At 45.4% G+C, this 21,393-nt stretch overlaps 1 protein-coding gene across 2 annotated transcripts in view; it reads right to left on the minus strand.

Moving 5' to 3' along the window:
- Positions 1 to 21,393, minus strand: part of INSC (INSC spindle orientation adaptor protein) — a 138,695-nt gene that overhangs the window by 45,512 nt on the left and 71,790 nt on the right. For both annotated transcript variants that reach the window (XM_088666762.1, XM_035119885.3), the window contains exons 3-7: positions 12,236 to 12,581; positions 10,988 to 11,040; positions 10,524 to 10,647; positions 9,878 to 9,991; positions 2,973 to 3,098 (exon numbers count right to left, since the gene is read on the minus strand). In XM_088666762.1, the coding sequence (XP_088522888.1) occupies positions 2,973 to 3,098; positions 9,878 to 9,991; positions 10,524 to 10,647; positions 10,988 to 11,040; positions 12,236 to 12,581 (763 nt within the window). The remainder of the gene's footprint in view (positions 1 to 2,972; positions 3,099 to 9,877; positions 9,992 to 10,523; positions 10,648 to 10,987; positions 11,041 to 12,235; positions 12,582 to 21,393) is intronic.

Below are 21,393 nucleotides of genomic sequence, written 5' to 3' on the forward strand. Positions count from 1 at the left end.
ATATTTAATGCTGTATTGTTTTAATATTCAATAGGGAGCCACCCAGAGTGGCTGGGGAGACTCAGCCAGATGGGCAGGGTATAAAAAAATAAAATTATTATTATTATTATTATTATTATTATTATTATTATTATACCTGAAAAAATGAGAACTGGAGAGAAAGCAAAACTGGCATATTTGTCTATCCACTACCGGTAATACAGCACAAGACACCATGCCTCTCTTCACCATTTGTATATTTCAACTTTTTGTCTCCTTTACAACATTGCACTTAGATGTGATTCTACACAAAGCAGACACACAAATAGCTCAACACCCCTGTTCTCCCATTTCGTCTTTGAAAAAGAAAAGGTTTGTGGAGTAGGGGAAAGGGTCGTTCTGCCATTATTGCTGCAGAGAGAAAGAGAGACAGCACCAAAGGTTCGTATTGGTTCACCTCAAACAACCTTTCCTGTATGCAAGAATGCAGAAACTACCAATTGCAAACCAAGCCAACCAATTGCAAAAGCACTGATAGAAACCACCTACATGGTTAACACAAGATGCATCTCCATAGGATTCATGCCACGGACACCTCCCTAGCCTTGATAATCTGCTTTTCCAGGGAAATGCTGCTCAAGAAGATCTTATAAATTCCTTCCATTTAAAAATATCGCCATCCTAAGCTTATTACAAACATAGCAGAGAAAGACTTGGGATCTCTTTGCATGAACCCAGCTACAATATGAAAGAAAGAAAAAATATAATCATGGACAGTTCTCACTTACGCTGCAGATGTCCCACCATTATTTGCTTCCTTTCAGGACACTCAATTACAAGGCATGTCATTGTAAAGTACAAATGAAATCATTTATCATTAAGCTGAAGAGGTGCATTATTCAAACGTGCAAGATGTGCTTTATGAAATGTGAAGTATGAGGTCATGATTTAGTGACTGCAATAGTGCTCATTTCCCCAAGTTTAAAAATGGGAAGGGAGGCTATGAGCAATTCAAATCGTAAGTGGTGGCATTTTCATGTTTACTGCAAGGGTTTGCCGAACCTTTGAGAGTTAAAATTAGCCTGTGTAGTACATTGCTGAAAACCTCTTTCAGATCTTCAGCTGTTATATTTGTCTCTGAACCGGTGCTAATTTACCCCTTATGTGTCACCATATCTGAAGTGTTGACAGGAAAAATGACTCGCATCTATTCAGAACTCTCCACATTTCAGTGAATTGGGGGAGGTACTGGGCAGAGCACAAATTTATAAACAAAGTCATATAACCAATTCAGAGAGAATTGCTTCATGTACTTCTTTTCAGGCAAGTCTATATTTACATTCCCTATGTAAAACTGTATATACTTAGGGTTGAATTCAACGTTGCACTAATGCAATTGTCACACAAGCATAAACATTTCTGCTTGCCAAATAGAACAATATCTTCTCTGCTCCTCCTACTGGTTCCCCAGACCATGTTGAGTATTCATAGCAATTTTCATGCATTGTGAGAGCCAGCATTTTGGAGTGCTAAGAACAGCAATGGAGAACATTCAGCCTGCTAGGTCTCTCCTGTCACTGACAGTATTAGAAACTCAGATACCGTGTTTCCCCAAAAATAAGACACTGTCTTATATTTGTTTTTCCTCAAGAAGACACACTATGGCACCCCCAAACTGCGGCCCTCCAGATGTTTTGGCCTACAACTCCCATGATCCCTAGCTAACAGGACTAGTGGTCAGGGATGATGGGAATTGTAGTCCACAACATCTGGAGGGCCAAAGTTTGGGGGTGCCTGCACTATGGCTTATTTTCAGGGGATGTCTTATTTTTAATTACGCGTCCAGCCTCGCCTCTTCCTTGGCGCTCTACAGAACTGCGCCTATCACTACGTTTTATTTTCAGGGTATGGCTTATATTGCGCAAATGCTTGGAAATCCTGCTACGGCTTGTTTTATGGGTATGTCTTATTTTCAGGGAAACAGGGTATATAACCTAGGTGCCATATGGCTCCTTAAACCAGGGTTACAATCACCAAAACGGAATGTCTAGTTGTCATATTGGGGCCAGGCGGCTCAAATGTCATATTTTTCAATACATTTTTTTTTTCGTTCCTGAAATCCATTACGTTTGTGCAGATAATCTATCACAGATAGTGTTGTTAGTGTGTGGAATCGAGCAAGATCCAAGGATCCCCAGGCATGCAGGTCCAGATGGTGGAGACGTCAGACGCCATCCTGGCGAGTGGCCAATAGCACCTGGCAAATTTGAATGCTGGCCATGCTACACTCACTGCCTCTGTAGGCCTATGCTGAGAAAGGAGGTAGAGATGAAATGCAGTGATCTAGGCAATGGGGTGAGTGGATGGGCTTTGCCCCCCCTTTTGATATTGGCCCTGCCTGGGACATTTTCCCTTGAGGGACTGGGGACCAGGGAGATCCATGTTCAAATCTCCACTAGGCCTTGAAGCTCACATCAGGCTAGTCATCACATGCTTATGGCAAGTATGAAATGGGTAGGGAAAGAGCCAACTTATCACCCCTGGGCTCTTTGGAGAAAAGCCAGGAAAAATATATGATTGGTATATATATTATCTTAGCAATTCATGGAACTACTCTGTAAGGTAGATCAGATTCATAATTAGGCAAGAGTTAATCCCAAAGGCTTCCCAATTCACAGCCCAGTTTTGCCTAGATGCTACGCTACAGTGTTCTACTACAAACGAACGAAAGGAAGGAAGTACCCAAAAACATCCAGCAGAGGCTGTTTGCTACTTGCTTTAACTCAGGACTGACTGGCAAAACTGGTCACTTAATAAAAGTGCTATCTGCATCCATTAAAATAAATGGGTGTAATATTTGCAACCAGTACATCGAGCAAAAGTCCCTTTCTGGAAAGAATAAATACTTTCCCTGGCTTGGATTATGCATATAGATACAAAGTCCTAAGGAGAATACTTTCTTCAGCACAGACAGAGTGCTAAGATAATCATACCTTTTCCAGCTGTTCGATTCCTTCCTCCACACAGCAAACAGATGCCAATGTCCTGAGTGTCTGGGGATATAGGCACCTGAAGCAATCTTGACGGCAGATCTTAAAAAGAGCAACAATGCCCCCTTCCTGTTGGGGAAAAAAATCAGGAAACCAGTTGGAATAAATTATCATGCAGTCCAATGCAGTCTTATTTCAGGACCAACTATTACTCTTTTCGTAATTTCTTCTATGCACATACCAGCAGCTCAGCAGAAACAAGCTCCTGTTGAGAACACATATCTTTTAAATTTAAATATGATGCACATATTAGAATTTCCGATTTTTGAGAGCACTATATTCTCCTGAAATATTAAAATGAAAACTGTTCATTTTGCACTTCAACTAAAATTAAGAACACACACACACAAATTATGCATAATTATCCACATTTCTGCTTCCCTGTCTGTAATTACTATTTTCAAATAGGTGTAAATTCTACCCCCCCCCCAAGACAATGTTAGGTTTCTTGAGTGTCTTGAATTAGTTCATTATCAATGTGTTTGCTTTCACAGGCTCCTTGCTAGAATCCAGACCCAAGTTCAGAGGCAATTGCCCCAGGACACAGTATCTAATGGAACAATAAAATGACAGGCCAATGCAAAAATAAACTTAGTTCTGTTTAGCCTTGCTGAAATTCTGGACACCACAAATTTCAATACTGATTCGAGTGAAAATTATCTGCAGATAAGTTTGCTTAAAATCCTCAGCTTGAGTGATTTTGCAGTTTCATGAAATTCTTCCTTTTCCCTATTACATTTGCATTACACAACAATAAGACAATTCAGAAAGCTTTACTGGCAATAGAACAGCCCAAGGAAAGCAAATGAAATTCCATTGATTTATGGAATGAAAATGAAAGGCAAAAGCTGCTCTTGAATAGTCCTATTATCTCCCTGGGAGCTAATGCAGAACAGTGGCACAAGGGTTGCCACCAACCTTTTCTTTGATCCTACATAAAAAGAATATAGTCCAAGAGTTTAATTTAACGTAGAAAAAAAATATTTATTTGTTAAATTTACATTCTGCCTTTTCATCAAGTGGTTCTCCGGTGTTCCACTTAGTAAGTAAATGAATGTGTATTTAACCTGATGGTAAGTAGGAGCTGTATCCACTTTTTCGTAACAAAATCTAACTATATCTTACTGCATTTGCATACCATGGAAAATGCTAATGTTCCAGAAGTGATGCAGACCTCTGCTGCATGCATTTGAATGAGCCTTGCATTCACCATCAGATGTCCTCCTTGAAGGAGGGATCTCTCGGTGGTTGTTCACACACCTTCGGGAAAACTAGCCTGGTACCTGTGGTCTTCCGGGCACCAGATGAAGAATGTTTAGTCACCCAAGGCCAAAGGCACATTGCTATTGCTTGATTTCATTAATAGTATTAATCAATTCTGCTGTGTTCTGCTAACCACAGAGCCTAGGGCTTGCCGATCAGAAGGTCAGCAGTTCAAATCCCCGCAACGGGGTGAGCTCCCGTGGCTCGGTCCCAGCTCCTGTCAACCTAGCAGTTCGAAAGCACGTCAAAGTGCAAGTAGAGAAATAGGAACCGCTACAGCGGGAAGGTAAACGGTGTTTCCATGTGCTGCTCTGGTTCGACAGAGGCGGCTTAGTCTTGCTGGCCACATGACCTGGAAGCTGTACGCTGGCTCCCTCGGCCAATAATGTGAGATGAGCGCTGCAGGGGTCCCTTTACCTTTACTTGAACTTCTCCCTGACATTTCCCAGATTGTTCTTGAGGAGGGGAGGAATCAGCATGCCTAGGTGCTCATCCTACTACACAGGCACTGTGCACCACATCTTGCATCACACAAGGGCTATAGCATCTAGGGCTGGGAAAGACTTCTGCCTGAAACCCTGCAAGTTTATTTAAACTTTCCTTCGCTATTCAAATAGAGCTGGCCATGGAGACTGGCTCTAATCATCCCTCACCATTGGCTGATGTGAGTTGCAATCAAACAACTTCCGGAGGGCCACATGTTAGCCACCCCTGGTTTAAAACATCCTTGGAAGGGAGAAAATTGGCCTCGGAAACACACTTCTTCAGAGGCCCATTCTATCACTCCATCTTCACCTGCAATTTTTAGGCATGTCCCCTGAGTTTCTCAGCTACACTAATACCAGCTTTCCACAAGCAGGAAACCCAAGCTGTGTGTGTCTATGTGTGAAAGCAAAGGAATGAAATATCGGAATGTGACATAGTTTTATAAATGTTTGCACACATGACTAAAAAACAATTACACTGCACTTATCCTAAATCAAAGGCAATATGTACTGTGCAGAGTTTGTCACTGCACGTTTAAAAGCCAGTACAGTTTATCAGTTTACAGAATGGCAGCAGGACCATCAGGCTTTACTGAAGGGCCATCTTTCTTCTCCACAGCCTTATTAAGTGGGAACTTTAAATGGATGACACTGCTCAGTCCCCGCTGACACGAGTGCATTAGCTGGAAACAACTGTGTGACAAAAAGGCTGCATGGCCGCATGCTTTCATCTACCACTGACAGAAACTGAACTATCAGCATACTTTCAGCAAAAAAGCAAAATATATTAACGGCATAATATCATTTGCAGCTTAACACATCCACTGGGAGAGGAGATGCCAGGTTCAGCACCAAATGGTCCCTGCCTCTTCAGTTGCCTTAGTCTGCAAGGGAGACAAGAATGCCTCCGTGGAATAGGAAACATTTAGTTTAGGAAAAAGTAAGGGAGAACATAAGAAAGAGGCGCAAAATTAGGCACAGTGCATAAAGATAATAGACAAAGGTTTTTCTCCCTCTTTCATAATACTAGAACCTGGGGTCATCTAGTGAAGTTGAATGAATTAAATATTTCTTCAGACAGTTCATAGTTAAATTGTAGCATCTACTGCCACATAATGAAGTGATGGCCGCAAATTTGGATGGCTTTAAAAGGGGACTAGACAAATTCTTGGGATATATATATCCACTCTGAGCAGCTCCCAACAGAATATTAAAAACACGATAAAACATCAAACATTAAAAACTTCCCTTAACAGGGTTGCCTTCAGATGTCTTCTAAAAGTCAGATAGTTGTTTATTCCCTTGACATCTGATAGGAGGGCATTCCACAGGGCGGGTGCCACTGCCGAGAAGGCCCTCTGCCTGGTTCCCTGTAACCTCACAGGAAGGGAACCGCCAGAAGGCCCTCGGAGCTGGACCTCAGTGAAAGGGCAGAAGGATGGGAGCGAGACACTCATTCAGGATATCAATGGCTATTAGTCATGAGAGCTACATGACATGAGAGCTACATGACATTGGAGGCAGTATGTCTCTGAGTACCAGTTGATGTGTATCACAAGTGGGAGGCTGCTACTGCACTCATGTCCCACCTGAGAGCTTCCCAGAGGCATCCACTTGGCCACTGTGGGAAAGGAAATGTTGGTCTGGTCCAGTAGTTTGTTATTGTGTTTCAGGAAAAGCATGCAAGCTGATGTGATGTGGAACCTAGGATTAGAATTGACAGCTGGAGCGCTGCACTCTACGGTAATGCCTCTTTGACTTTCATTTCTCTTTCTCTCCCTGATAGAAGGTAAAGCCAGTTGATCGTAAAGCAGTTGGTTCAAATAGAAAGCTATTTGGGTACAGTGGATCGCCATGCAGCTTGGGCAATTTCTTCCATACGTTGCACAGATCACACATTGAATAGGCAGCTGAAGGGGGAGACTGGAAGAGGTTCAAAGGAGACTGGCAATGTGTTTTAAAAAAGAAAGAAAGAAAGAAAGAAAGAAAGAAAGAAAGAAAGAAAGAAAGAAAGAAAGAAAGAAATGTAAAATAAAGGTTGCAGAAGGCAAAGCAGATGGTTTAACAACTTCAAGAAACTGAACATATTTAATCTAAGAGGGAAAGGGTTAAAGGAAGGAGACTGCTGGAGCTTTTCAAACATTCTTGCACCTGAGATTAAATGCTGGACGCAACCCTTTATTTACCACAGGATGAAAAACCTGGTGTGATCGAAGGGCATTCTAAATATCAGAGCTATAGGGCTGAGAAACATTTTAATGGAAATCCACTCAACCTCCTTTATTAAAACAGCATTGATTTTCATGACGTAGCCTGTAATAAAAAAAAAAAAAGGATGAATCTGTTCCGTGGAGGTATGTGCAAGAAAGAGAGATGAGTAAAATGCCTAATTTAAGGTCCCCCTTCTACATCCTCCAGCCATGTGAAAACTGATTTTATATATATATATATATATATATATATATATGCCCTAATAGATATCCAGTTCTTAAGTTTTGACTCCAATGTCACTGGTATGGTGAGCAAGTCGTAAATCATACCCTCACTGCCTCTTTGATGGGCTCAGTAGGTTCCCTTTGGAGAAAACTGTTTACAGGAATCTTAACCATGTTTCTGTGTCTGCCTGTCTTGTCTGCCTGTCTGCCTGTCTGTATTTCTGTCTGTCTGGTCTTGCCTTATTCTTAACTTTGACAAACACTGAAATAATTTAGAAATAATTTGCTTTAATGGAGCCCATTTTCTACAAGTCCAACAAACCATCCTTAAGATGAATAACCCCGCTTAACTGAGGTCTTATTGTGATGGCAAAGCTTTAAAAAGACAGATTGTTTTTGCAAACGCAGTAAGATTTATGGGTCTGGAAGCTGACAGTCCAAAAGGCAGAGCCTAACAGACAAACCATGATAGAGAATTTTCTCTTTAAATCTTCTGGTCAATATGTACGATTTAATGTATTCAAGTACTATATGTATGCCCTGCTTTTTTTTCCCCACACAAAATGAGAGAAATATAAAATACAGATGGGTAAGAGGAGTCCAGTGGAAGGGGCTTTGATTTCCTCTGCAATGTGGCTCTACAGATGAAAGACTAGAACTCTGGGTTATTGAGTAATGGACCAAATGAAGTACTTTGTTACACAACCCACAAGTCACTTAATTATCAGGATACCAGAATGGCCAGGGACTTGCCCTCATGGGTTCCTCGGAGCATTTAGCTGCCTACATGGACAGGAGCACCTTTGGTTTGGGCAGATTATCTCCATGCCTTCATTAACTATGGTTTGTTTCTCTGGTGTGGTTATTTGCTTGGATCATACAGCTTCTATTCATACAAGTACCAATCATTAACATGGAGAGATACCCATCAATTTTGGGATCATAATGGTAGGCACACTTCCAAAGCAGCTTGTCATTTGGATTTTAGGTGAATTTCTTTTTTAGGGTTAGCATAACTTCAGAAAGGATTGTTGTGTCAACAGTTATTAGCCGTAGTAACTTAACAGAAACTCCAGGTTTCTAAAGTATTATATCTGATGTGGATGATGAAGCAGTCAAACAACAAGCAATGGCTCTCAGCATTATGCTTGTGAGCTGGACCCATATCAGAGACAGAATGCTGGGCTAAATGAAATGTTGGCCTAAGCCAATGAGACCATCCTTATGTTTGTAGGCTGAGAACACAATCCTAGAGGCTAAGTAGCTCTTAGCCATTTATTTGCTGCTCTTAAAGCTGCTGCTTATTTTTTTAGTGTTTTTGGCACTCTCTTTTATCTTACTTTGTACTGTATTGATTTTGTGTAAGCTGCCTTGTGTACTTTCTGTAGAAAAGTAGGGTGTGAATTCAGCAACAATTACAAAAATAATATACAAACAATAATTCAAGGAACTCACAGTATTATTCTATGCAAATTTATTTAAATGGAAATTCCACAGTGCTCAGTGGGGCTTATTTTCACATAAATGCACATAGGATTTCAGTCTGTTTCATCTGAAAGAACCACCATAGATTGGCTAATATATTATATTTACTTCTCTTTGTTACCACTCCATGAAATCTTTTATAACTATGAAGAACCCCAACACAATGCCTAAGCATAAAGTTCATTTTTGCATTGAAACCATTCAATCAAGGTGACTGACAGCCCAAACAACTTCTTGTCAACTGACCTTTCGAAATTAAAAAGATGTGAAGAGGCAATCGATTGAAGTAATAGAAAGTTCCCTGAATTCAAATAATTTTTTTTATATTTTTTACAGAAAAAACTTGTTTTGAAAGAACCTTGTATCTCTGTGAAATTAAGACCACATCTTCCGGTGACAAATGTTTCTGCCATTTATTTATTTATTTATTTATTTATTTATACATACATACATACATACATACATACATACATACATACATTACATTTATATCCCATCTTTCCTCTAAGGCAGCCATAGGCAAACTCCGGCCCTCCATATGTTTGGGACTACAATTCCCATCATCCCTAGCTAATAGGACCAGTAGTCAGGGATGGTGGGAATTGTAGTCCCAAACATCTGGAGGGCCAGAGTTTGCTGATGCCTGCTCTAAGGAGCTCAAAGCAGAATACATGACCCATACTTCATTTTGTCCTCACAGCAACCCTATAATGTAGGTTAGGTTGAGAGCTGGCAGTTCTTGCCCATAGAAATCTCATTCTAGAGAAGCCCACCTGACTGCTTCACTGAGTTCATTCTGCAAAGCAGCAATTACCTTCCTCTGCAAGGCAGGATGACGCGTAGTGCCTTGGGCTCCTGCTACTGTTACGGTACGTTGCTAGGCTGGCTTGCTAAACTGCTGCTTTGGTTATTGTGGTTTTAATATTGCAATTGTTTTACAATTGTTTCAACAATATTTATCTTGCCAAATATGAGAGCCCATTTGGACTGACTTGTAGACATTTGTTTAGATAGAGAATGAATAGATAGATAGAGATAGAGCTTACGGAACACTGATTTCCTCTTGGAATACAGAATAGCTTTCATGGTCCTTTCATGTTACAAGACACCATCAAAAGAACACGTTGCCAACAAAGATCCTAAGAAGTTTTCAGATTGCCTGAGTACAAGGGTGGCTTACCTTAGCAATGATGCGGCACAAGTGAGAGCCTTCCTGGGTAAGACTGAACAAGTTGCTGGTAGCTGACTCAGCAGAATACAGATTATCTGATGTGTCTATTTCTCTCACCAGGTTCTGGGCAACAAAGACAAGCATAAATTTCATTTACTTCCACATATATGTTCCACATATATGTCCCAGCTCCTGCCAACCTAGCAGTTCAAAAGCACATCAAAGTGCAAGCAGATAAATAGGTACCGCTCCGGCGGGAAGGTAAACAGCATTTCTGTGCGCTGCTCTGGTTCACCAGAAGCAGCTTAGTCATGCTGGCCACATGACCCGGAAGGTGTACGCCGGCTCCCTCGGCCAATAACACTTTGGTTTTGGAACAGACTTCCGGAACAGACTTTGGAACAGACTTCCGGAACGGATTAAGTTTGAGAACCAAGGTACCACTGTATAAGAGAACAGGGGAGGCATTCACGGTGAGTTCTGGCACCTCCAAACTGCATTTCCAAACCCCAAAAATGAGAACATCAGTGATGAGTCCCAGGAGACTTCAGAGGCTACATGATACATTCATGGGATGAAAACTAAGCAAATATATTAATACTTCCAAACATTTTCCTTATTGTTACATTACATATAGTTAAGAATATTCACTAACCTTTATTTCATGTGTTAAAGCTAGTTCTATCAATTGGCCAAAATACTGTGCAACTGTGGTTAGAGCATCATTAATGCAAGATTTCATAGACTTTAATATCTGCTCATCTTCAATCTGGATGCACCTGAAAGGAAATGTAAGGAAAATAGTGCAATTGTCCCTGTGGTGCTTTAGCCATCATGCGAACAGAAGCTAAGCCTTAATCAAGATGTGAGACCAAACAGTAGCTCTTAATATTAAGGCACCAGTTTAAGATGATGACCCAAAGCGCCAGTTCACTTCTGTTAAGAAGTAGGCTAAAACACAGAAATTCCCCACTATGTAGAACCACCATTCCTCTACTAACAGAAAAAAATATTGTGTGCATCAGAGCCAACAGATTACAAGCACTAATTGAGAGTCTAAAGTGATCCATTTATTTCAAACCAATTATAGCACTCGGCAAAACAAACATTTTATATTACCTTTCAGTAACTGTTGTAAGTTCAGAACATTTTTCCACTAGCATTTTTTCATACTGCAGATGAAAGAGAACAGAGATGTGTTGTTTTAGTGTTATAGTTTGTCTTTGCATTATGGGAAATGATAGAATTGCATTGCTTTAAACAGAACCAAATGATGAATTTTAATTTAAAGTATTTTTTAAAGTAAATTTAATTGATTGTGGCTTAGAGGGGTGATTTAGAGCAGGAAATCAATGGGGAAAGAAGTAGAAGTTTTAAGGACGCTCCTTCCACCAGCCCCCTGTTTCTCTGCTCTAAGCACCCTCGTCTCAAAGTGGCTTTTCTCTAAAACAGGGGTGGGGAATCTGTGGCTTTCTAGATGCTTCTGGAGGGCACCTTCCATCATCCCTGTTCATAGGCCATACTGGTCAAAGCTGATGGGATTTGGAGTCCGACAACATATGGAGGGCCACAGACTTCCCCACCCCTGCTCTCAAAAAAGAGGTTGATTAAGCATGTGCATGTAACATTAGTCTGGCATTTAAAGATGCTAACTTGAGAACAATTCTAGGAGGTGGAAATTAAGCTGTACCCAGTCAGCTGGGTTTTGTTTTGCACATGATTTTTGCGAGACCGTATTATTCAGAGCAGCAGCAGAAAGGGGAGCATACAATTCAGTAGCATAATGAAGAGAGTACATAGAGTGTGTTTTGAATGCAGAAGCTTCCAGGTTCAATCTTTGACATTGCCAATCTGAAACATTCAACTAATGAGCCTTACAAGCAGAAGCCCATGTAACGACTTCGAGTGAACTCAAAGTTGTTGACCTTTTTGGGGGGAGGAAAATCGCTCACCTGTAACAACGATGCAGCGGAAATAACTGCTTTTGTTTCCTGACTCAGGAACATTTGACGCAACGGAGTAATAGAGTGACAGAGGGGGCAGGGCTTTTTGCTCCATTGCTTTTCACTGCTGCCAATCAAGAGGGACTGGTATACAGTAAATATACATTTGGCGCCCCCCAGAATACATTTGCCGCCCCCTGGAATTCGGCACCTGGGTGCAACACACCCCTTGCAACCCCAGGTAAAGACAGCCCTGTTTCCAAAATCCAAGAGGATTAATTGGAAGTTTTAATATGTTTAGAATAAGTTTTATTTTTTTTATAAAAAAAACATGCATGTAAAGTTTTCTATGGGGTCTTTATTTTAAAAAACAAACAACATTTATACCAGCATTCTGGATGCTGTCAATTCACAGTAATCCTACCTGATGCATTTCTTCCCAAGAATTCCTCTTGAATGTATTGTATTCATTTATCATTGAACGGACGTGGCAGTTGACTCTTACTGTCATGCTGTGGACCCTCTGCCACCTGTTCTTCTCTAGTTTTTGAACGATCCTGGTTAGCTCAGTGCTTATAATCCAAGCTCTTTTCAGCAACAACTGCAAGTTATCACAAGCGCTGTGTTCTGATGACAGAGAAAATTCACTTTGGGCATCTTCTTCTAGGCTGATTGGTTTCGACTGAAGAATACACATGCATTCACAATCCGTCATGAGCTTCAAGTCTTCCATCCACCGTTGAACAGAGTCTACCTGGATTAAATGCATACTGAAAAGAAGGGTGGGGGAGACACATGAAAATACTACATATTCGTATACTAGCGCCTATCTAGTAAATCTGGCACAGAGCTTCTACGTTTCAGGCACAAGATTCAGGCACAAAAAGTATATTGACGTTCCATGAGGCATGTGAAAATGAAAACTGGCTGAATGCTAGACATTCCAAGGTTGATTTCATAAGCATTAATTTTCTAGATTCTACTGAATATCCATGCAGGCATACAGTTTCCAACAGTGGACAGGCAGATGTATTGGTGAGTCAAAATTTAGGGTTTGATAGAGACAGCCATTTCCTGTTTTTTGTCCCCAAGATACTATATACTGCCTCCATTTAGAGATTATATTTTATCCATAATCATGGCTAATAGCCATGATTATGGATAAATAGACCATTTATCTCAGTGTGAGAAGAAGGCAACAGAATCTACTTTGTTCCAGCTAATCCACTTTATGAACCACAGCTACACATGGTTTATAATTTGTCTGCATGCATAAACTGCCCAGCAATGTCCATTCCTGCAATAGCTGGCATTTGGCTGAATCGTATGTGCCTGTTTAACACAAAATACCCACAAAATTCCTGAAATTATTCTGCATATTATAGGCACATAAAATATGCACACTAGCCATAGATTTCCCATTCATGGTGGCATATGCATCTCTGCTTAAAGGTTTGGTCTTGAGCACCTGCTCCCCATTCCACTCCCCAGCATGTTAGTAGCTTGTTTTCACTGTGATTATTTAACATGCCAGTCACAATTTTATATAAGCCTGGTGTCAGATTCTAAACATTTGTTTGGATGTTTAGGGAAGCTTTTAATGTTTGACGGACTATTGTATTTTAATATTCTGTTGGAAGCAGCCCAGAGTGGCTGGGGAAACCCAGCCAGATGAGTGGGGTATAAATAATAAATTATTGTTGTTATTATTATATTATTATTATATTACGTCAGTCACACTGATTTAAGTTGATTACAAGTCTAAGTATGTATAACCAGCATTAGAACCCCAGAGCTATTTCATTTCACAATTTCCCATACAACAACTCAAATGGACTTGTTCAGTAATTTGGGGGTGTTGAACTAATCTTGTGAACATTGGACACATGTCCAGACCTTATTGTTTGCAGACAACACAAGAATAAACACACTGCCCCATATGCTCAACTAAGAGATGCTGCATTGTCTTTCACTACAGAGGAGCCATATAGAGAAGTCTACTGACCTTGCTGTGAGGGGATTATTCACAAATTTGATCTGAAGGTACCTTGGATCTGCAAGCCAAAATTATGACTCTAGGAGGATTCCGTGGGGTGTCCAGCAGCTTTCCTGAGCTGACTCCAAAAGTCACAAGAGTTACCTTAAACTCAATCTATGACCAATATTATTCCTTCTCATGGGTTGTAGTTTTCATGTGCTGTAGTCTTCAAAGCTGTAATTTGATTAGTTATGTTTTGTGCCTGTTGCATTTTCATAGTGTAATAGCCTCTTTCACTCATACTCTTGTTCTCAAGATTCTGATTTGTTTTAGTGGATTCACTTATTTTTCCTGGGTTGCCTCCTGGTTAGCTTTGCCTTGGCAGGAAACATTTCAACTTGCACAAGTCATTTTGCCGTTCCCCCTCTAACCAGTTTGACCCTGAGTTGCTCCTGAGGATTACTGGGCCTTCCAGAATATAATGGGGTATGGCCGAGAGGTTGGCAGAATTTGGGTGCCCTGGGGTGCACAAGTAAAAACATTTGCCCCTAAAGCAAAGCCTGATGCAACCCCCTTCTTAGAATACACACACACATACACACACACATATAATCATGGAAAACCACTTCCGCTAACACGGAGGTGGGGTTGTGGGCTTGGCCCGACAGAACTCTCGCGATGGGGGCTGAGAGTCAGCCCTCTCGCGAGGGGGGAATTCCCGCCACGTCACAAGCAGGCTGGCCAATCGGGTCAGCCGGGGCGGGGCTTCCGTCCATTTAAACCAGGACGGGGCGGGAACACGTCCTCTTTCGCCCCGGATCCCAGACCAAGAAGTTCAAGAAGATCCCTCCTCTTGCTCTCCTTTGCTCCCTCTGCCTTCGCTGTCCCCTTGTGTTTGTTCTTGGTTTGATTTGTGTTTTATTTTGCAGCGTTCCAGGTTGCTGCGGAGCGGGACGAGGGATCGTGCAGGAGCTTCCCTGGCTCAGCACTCCGCGATCAGCTGGGAGGCGGCGATCAGCTGGGAGGCGGGGTGTGTGCGGGCGCGTCGGTTCGCTAACCTACCCCGCGGCTTGGGCAAGGATCGTTCAGCCGGCTCGTCGCCCACATCGGCTGCAACAGCAGGAGCGCCGGCTGCAATAGCCACCTTCCGTCGCCCGCACCCCTCGTTCTCTGCCGCACTCCCGGAACTCTCCTGAGGAGCCAGGCTTTTCCGGAGGCGCCTGGGCTTGTTATCGTGCTGGCCACATCGTGCTCCACTTCCTGCTTGCAGTTTCGGGGCCATACCAACCTCTCCAGAGTCGGTTGGGTTGAGGCGGCTGCCTCCCCACGACCAGCCAGCCAGCAGAGCCTGCCTCCCTGTGACCGGCCAGCGGCCCCAGCCTACGTGGAGTATCTAATCGAGGTGGTGAGCTTGCCGCGTGCGCGGCCCCCCCCCCTTTTGCTATTTCAGCATAGGGCTCCCTTGCTAAACAATTCTTCTTTCTCTGCGCCTCCTGTGCTGGGTTATTGTTACTTGTACTGCCTGCACGTTGAATTCTGTCCCCTGCTACTGTGTGGGCCTTGTCCCCACGTGTGCCGGCCTTGGCGGCCATCTTGGGGGTGGCCACGTGGGCCAGCTGAGGCAGCCATTTTGAGTGTCACCAGCAGTGCCATAAAGCCAGGGATCATTTAGTCCTGCTTACTGGTGCCTTACCTGTTTTAACTTCTGTCCGTGGCAAGCTAATTCAACTGCAGAATCGCTTGGTGTGCCATTTTATTTCGCCTAAATTTATTCTTCCCAAAAGTTATTCTTCCCACATTATTTTTGCGCTATCAGGTTTCATATGAACGTTGCTTGGTATTAGTTGTTTATTTGGAATCATCGTGGTAAATTGACTGTGCATCATTCATCTGGGATTTAATCGAGCTTTAGTTGAATCATCTGGCAAATCAATTGCAGTTTGTGATTAACCGGCGCTAGTTCGCAGCGTTACTTTTGCGATTCAGGATTTAATTGGTGAATTAATCAGCAGGGAATTATTTTGCTCTGGTTGAGGCTGGGGGACAATACATAGCAACCCTACTACTTTTGCTTTACATATTTCTCTGGTGAATTTATTCCGCTTGGTTATTTACCTGCGTTTCTGATTGACCCCTTTTAGCTTGGCTTGTTATTACTTAACCGTTACCTACTTCGTCTGGGAAGGTAGTAGCATATTGCGATTTGGTGGTAACTGTGGTTTCGCTCGGGTGGTGCACTTTTGGTTGGCATTACCCTGCTGTGTATTCTTTGTCTTAGCATTGATCCTTGACCCTAGCGTCACTTACATCGGAAGTCTACTGCTTTCAAGGGGTTAGCTCTTGGGGTAGTGCGTCATTATTTACCGCTATTTATACTGCTTTAGTGCTTTAATTCGAACCGCTCGATAGCCTGTAACACCATGGCTGGTCGCAACCTGCGTAACAAATCTAAGGGTGCAGCCCCTCCAGCCAGCACTGACCTTGCGGCTGCAGGCCCTGTCCCGGCTTTCAACCCCGACGCCTTGGCCCAGGTGGCGTCTAATCTGCAGAATATCTGTAATCAGCTTGGTCCACTGTGCAGCACATTGGCGCCATTGTGCGTCTCTCTCGCCTCTGCGAACCGGGTGGCGCAAAACAGTGTTACCGGTTCCCAGGACTGTGTCCTTGAGACTCCGCCAGGAAATAGTCAGGCATCCAGCTCCTCTAATTTCTCCCTTCTAAGTTCACAGACTACCAGCGGGGATGCCCCTGGCCCCTTGCTCACCAGCACGCAGCGGGATGATGCTGGCCGACCGGGCACATCGGTGGCTTTTACGAATAATTTTTCCCTTCTCAGTTCTCAGGCCAGTAGCGTGGGTGCTCCTGGCGCATCTGCCCCTATGTTCCCTGGTCCGCATCAGGACGCAGGATCACGAGCAGGCACCTCTGCCTCCTTCATGCCTAACCCACATCAGGTCCAGGCTTTAGCGCATCCGTCTCAACAGGTTTGTGGACCCTCAGTCATGCCTAATCTGCATCAGGTCCAGGCTTTAGCGCAGCCTTCCCAACAGGTTGGTGGAGCATCGCAGGGTTCATTGGCTTCCTTCATCCATAACTCCCAGCAGGTTACCAACACGGCACAGGCAGTGCAAGCAGGCGTTCAGACCCCCCACCAAGGACCACGTGTCTCCTCGCAGGACGTGGGTTGTGCCCCTCCATCCCCCCTCCTGTCTGCTCAGTCTGTTTCAGATCACCTCAGGTATCAGGCTGCACAGGCGCAGACGCGTCCCGGGCCGCTACCGCTACCGCCGGCTGCGGGATTGCTCTCGGCACCGGAGGCTGTCAGCACAGGGCCTGAGCCCGCCAGTGTGGCCCCAGCCACCGAAGAGGGACATCAAGGTGGAAAAGCGAAGAAGAAGACCGACAAGCGGAAGCGCAGCAGGAAGGACGACTCCGAGGATGAATCAGGTACGTCTTCCGACTCGGACGCGGACATCCCAATGGAGGATTATTGGGGGGTGGCTGAGGACCAAATGGGACTCCTGGCCTGGGTGCATAGGAGGAGGGCTAGCTCCCATCGGAAGTCCTTTAATGGTACGCTGGAATGCCGGGGCGGCGCTGTGGTTCCTGAAGTGAAAGCCTCCACTTGTACTGACACTGACATAGTTCTGGGGTCCCATCTTTCAAACCGAAAGCGGGAAAAGATACTGAACGGGGACTTCATAGATGTCTTCACCCTCCTCCCCTTGTCCCACATGTTAGGAAAAGGGGAGAAGAGGAAGCAGTATGGCAGGCGCAAGTTTAGAACCCCGCGCGCGGAGCGTACTTTTGACAATTGGCACGAGGGCATCCATATTTGGGTGGCCGTGATTTCGGCAGCGTACCCCAAGAGGGCCATGCATTTGTTGGCCTACATAGCGGATGTTAGGTTGGCCTATTCAATGGCGGGGGAGGCGGCGGCACTTAACTATGATGAAGATTTTCGTAGAAACGCCTCTCAAAACAAAAAGACTCGCTGGGACCAGAGGAATCAGCATTTCTGGAGCAACCACGTGGTCCCCTATGTCGAAAAGAAGCAGGCGGAGCCACAAAAGTCTCTCAGGTTGGAACCCAGGAAGGACCCCCGTCGTAGGGTCTGCTGGGAATTTAACAGGGGCCTCTGTCAAAGGCCCAATTGTAAGTACGCGCATGAGTGCGACAAGTGTCTCGGACAGCACGCTGGAGTATCTTGCTTCAAGGGGAGGCAGCCCTTTCGGGGGGGAAGGGGCGGCGGCTCCAACCAGGGTTCCAGGAACACTCAAGGAAGTGCGCAAGGATCAGCCCCTGGCCAGAATAGATACTAACACATCGCTAACGATAGCACGCTCCCCCATAAAGCTCCCCCCCTTGCGTTCACTCCTAGACCTCTACCCCAACACCAGTGCGTCCACCTACATCTGGGACGGTTTCTCTCAAGGCTTCAGAATCCCGGTGCTTTCCCCGCCTTTAACGGGCGACCCGCCCAACCAAAAGTCCCTGCGGGAGAGGCCAGACATAGCGATCAAGAAAATCAAGAAGGAAATAGCTGCTGGTCGGGTGGCGGGCCCCTTCGAAACACCGCCCATCCCCGGACTCCACATTTCCCCTCTAGGAATCGTGCCGAAAAAGGCACCGGGTGAATTCAGACTCATCCACAACCTCTCTTTCCCTATTGGTAAATCAGTAAATGATGGAATCCCGCAGGAGCTTTGTACCGTGAAATACGCTTCCTTTGACCAAGCCGTTAAGTTGGTTAGACAATTCGGAAGAGGGGCCTTGATGGCCAAATGCGATATAGAGTCGGCCTTTCGCCTCCTGCCGGTTCACCCTCAGGACTTCAAATGGTTGGGTTTCAGGTTTGAGGGGGCGTACTTCATAGACAAAGCCATGCCCATGGGCTGTTCGGTTGCGTGCGCAGCTTTTGAGGCTTTCAGCACGTTTCTGGACTGGGCCCTCCGCTTTAGAACAGGATTAGCGGGCGTCACGCATTACCTAGACGATTTTCTCTTCGTGGGTAAGGGGGATAACGCGGACTGCGCTGGCCTTATGCGGGCCTTCGCTGCCCTTACTCAGGAACTTGGGGTGCCCCTGGCGGCCGATAAAACCGAAGGGCCCGTGGTTAGATTAACATACCTAGGGATAGAATTGGACACCGTGGCGCAAACATCGCGCTTACCTATGGATAAGCTCACCGCCCTTAAGGAACTAATCTCGCAGCTCATCCCCCTCAAAAAGGTTACCCTTAAACAAATTCAATCGCTACTTGGCCATCTTAATTTCGCGTGCAGGGTCATTTCACCGGGACGCCCTTTCTGCCGTCGCCTAGCGAGGCTGACTGTAGGTCTCAAGCGGCCATACCATAGAGTCCGCTTGCCCAAGGGAGTAAGAGCTGACCTTGAGGCCTGGCTGACCTTTCTGGATCATTTCAACGGGGTATCACTTTGGCAGGACAGTCTGAGCTTGAGTTCTGATTTCCAGGTGCAGTCGGACGCAGCAGGGTCCCTGGGTTTTGGCGTCTACTTTAAGGGCAGATGGTGTGCTCAGCCTTGGCCAGCAAGCTGGCATGACTCTGACATCACACGTGACCTGACTTTCTTGGAATTTTTCCCAATAGTGGCCGCTTTACACTTGTGGGCCGAGGAATTCAGGAACCGCCGGGTCTGCTTTAGGACCGACAACCAGGCGGTGGTTAGCGTCCTTTCGCGACAATCATCCCGTTCCGACAGGGTCTCCACCCTTCTGCGGGCCTTTGTGCTGCGCAGCCTAGAATTAAACATGCAATTCACGGCAAAGTTCGTTCCAGGGGTAAATAACGATATCGCGGATGCATTATCTCGTTTCCAGATGGACCGCTTCCACTCGTTGGCACCGGAGGCACAGCAGTGGCCAGAGCCGTTCCCGGAGTCCCTATGGAGCCTTGGGAGCGAGAAATCTTGAAGGGAGTATTTGCATCAGTCGCCCCCTCCACGTTTAACTCATATAAGCGCGCGTGGAACGAATTTTTGAGTTTCAGACTTAAGGGTCCCGTTCCCACACCGCTGGACCCCCCCTCAGAAAGGGAGGTGATGCAATATGTGGTTCACCTCAAGGATCTGGGTCGTGCAGCTAAAACTCTCAATTTGCACACAGCGGCTATCTCATTCTTTTGCAAATCACTCTACTCCAGGGACCCCTGTGACAATTTCCATCTACGCAGGGCCATGGAAGGATGGCGCAGGTTGCAGCCGCCGGCTCGTGACCCAAGAAGGCCCATCACGTTCGATCTCCTGTGTCAAATTCACACCCACCTGGGTTCCCTTTGCTGGTCCGACTACGAATCCAGTCTGTTTGCAGCGGCCTTTTCTTTAGCATTTTTTGGGGCCCTAAGGGTAGGAGAAGTGGTGTGTGAGGACCACCCCAATGGTCTCTCCCGGGGGATCAGGATGCAGGATGTGTCCTTATCCAATTCCTTAGCGGTCGTGCACATTCGCCGATCGAAAACTGACCAGCGGGGATTGGGGGCCACCATTCGTCTGCCAGCAACTGGCAGTCACGGCCCATGTCCAGTACGAGATCTAAGGCGTTTTCTTTCCCTGAGGCCGGCTGGCACTGACCCTTTGTTGGTTCACGAAGACAATGCCAAACTCACGCGTACCCAGTTCACCCGAGTTCTTCGTAAAGCGATAGCAGCATGTGGCCTTGAACCCAGCCAATTCTCCGCCCACTCCTTTCGTATTGGAGCAGCCACCTCCGCTATGCACATGGGTTTGTCGTCCGAAAGGATTCAGGAGCTGGGGAGGTGGAAATCGAACGCTTACAAGGGATACCTGCGCCCCACCCCTTAGCCCTCGCCCCCGACTGATCCCCGCCTGTCATCTTCTTCTTTCAGGTGGGCACTCCATCTCGGTGTGGATAGCGGGTCACAGCATCGTCCATTGGGCCCAGAAAAGGGCAGTTGAAACGGGTCTGGGGAACGGTCTCGGCCTCCCAAAAAATGTGAAAGTCTCATGGATTTCCCGGAGGGGAATGCGTTGGAGCGAACTCTTGCCAGCAGTCCAAGCCAGGGCTGCTTCAGTTGGGCCCCCCCACGCGCTGGTCATACAGCTGGGGGAGAATGATTTGGCGTACAGGAACGCCGTGGACTTGAAATTAAGCATCTTTGAGGACTTTGATAAGTTGCTGGCTTCCTTCCCTGGGATGACGCTGCTGTGGTCCTGCCTGTTGCAGAGACGTGTTTGGCGTGACGGGCACTGCCCTAAAGCTTTGAACAAATCCAGGAGGCTTCTGAATTCGTTTGTGATGCGCAGGGTGCTCGACCTTAACGGTCAGATAATCGCTCACCCGGAATTGATACGCACTGAAGCAGCCCTTTATCGCGAGGATGGGGTACATTTATCACCACGGGGAAACGATATTTGGTTGGGGGACCTAGTCAGGGGGTTAGAGCATTGGTTGCGGGTGTGAGGGTATTGGCGGCGAGCCTTTGGGGCTCGATTGGCGGTTAGGCATTGGAAATTTGCATAAGAGAAATGGGGGGGCAGATTGCGTCATCCTCTGCCCGCAATTTGGAGATTTAACCCCGTTAAAGGGGTTCCGGGGGCGGTTGCTTTGTCCTGGGCCTACGGAGG

Source organism: Zootoca vivipara, chromosome 1, assembly GCF_965207765.1.
Source record: "Zootoca vivipara chromosome 1, rZooViv2.hap1.1, whole genome shotgun sequence".
NCBI classification, from domain to species: Eukaryota; Metazoa; Chordata; class Lepidosauria; order Squamata; family Lacertidae; genus Zootoca; species Zootoca vivipara.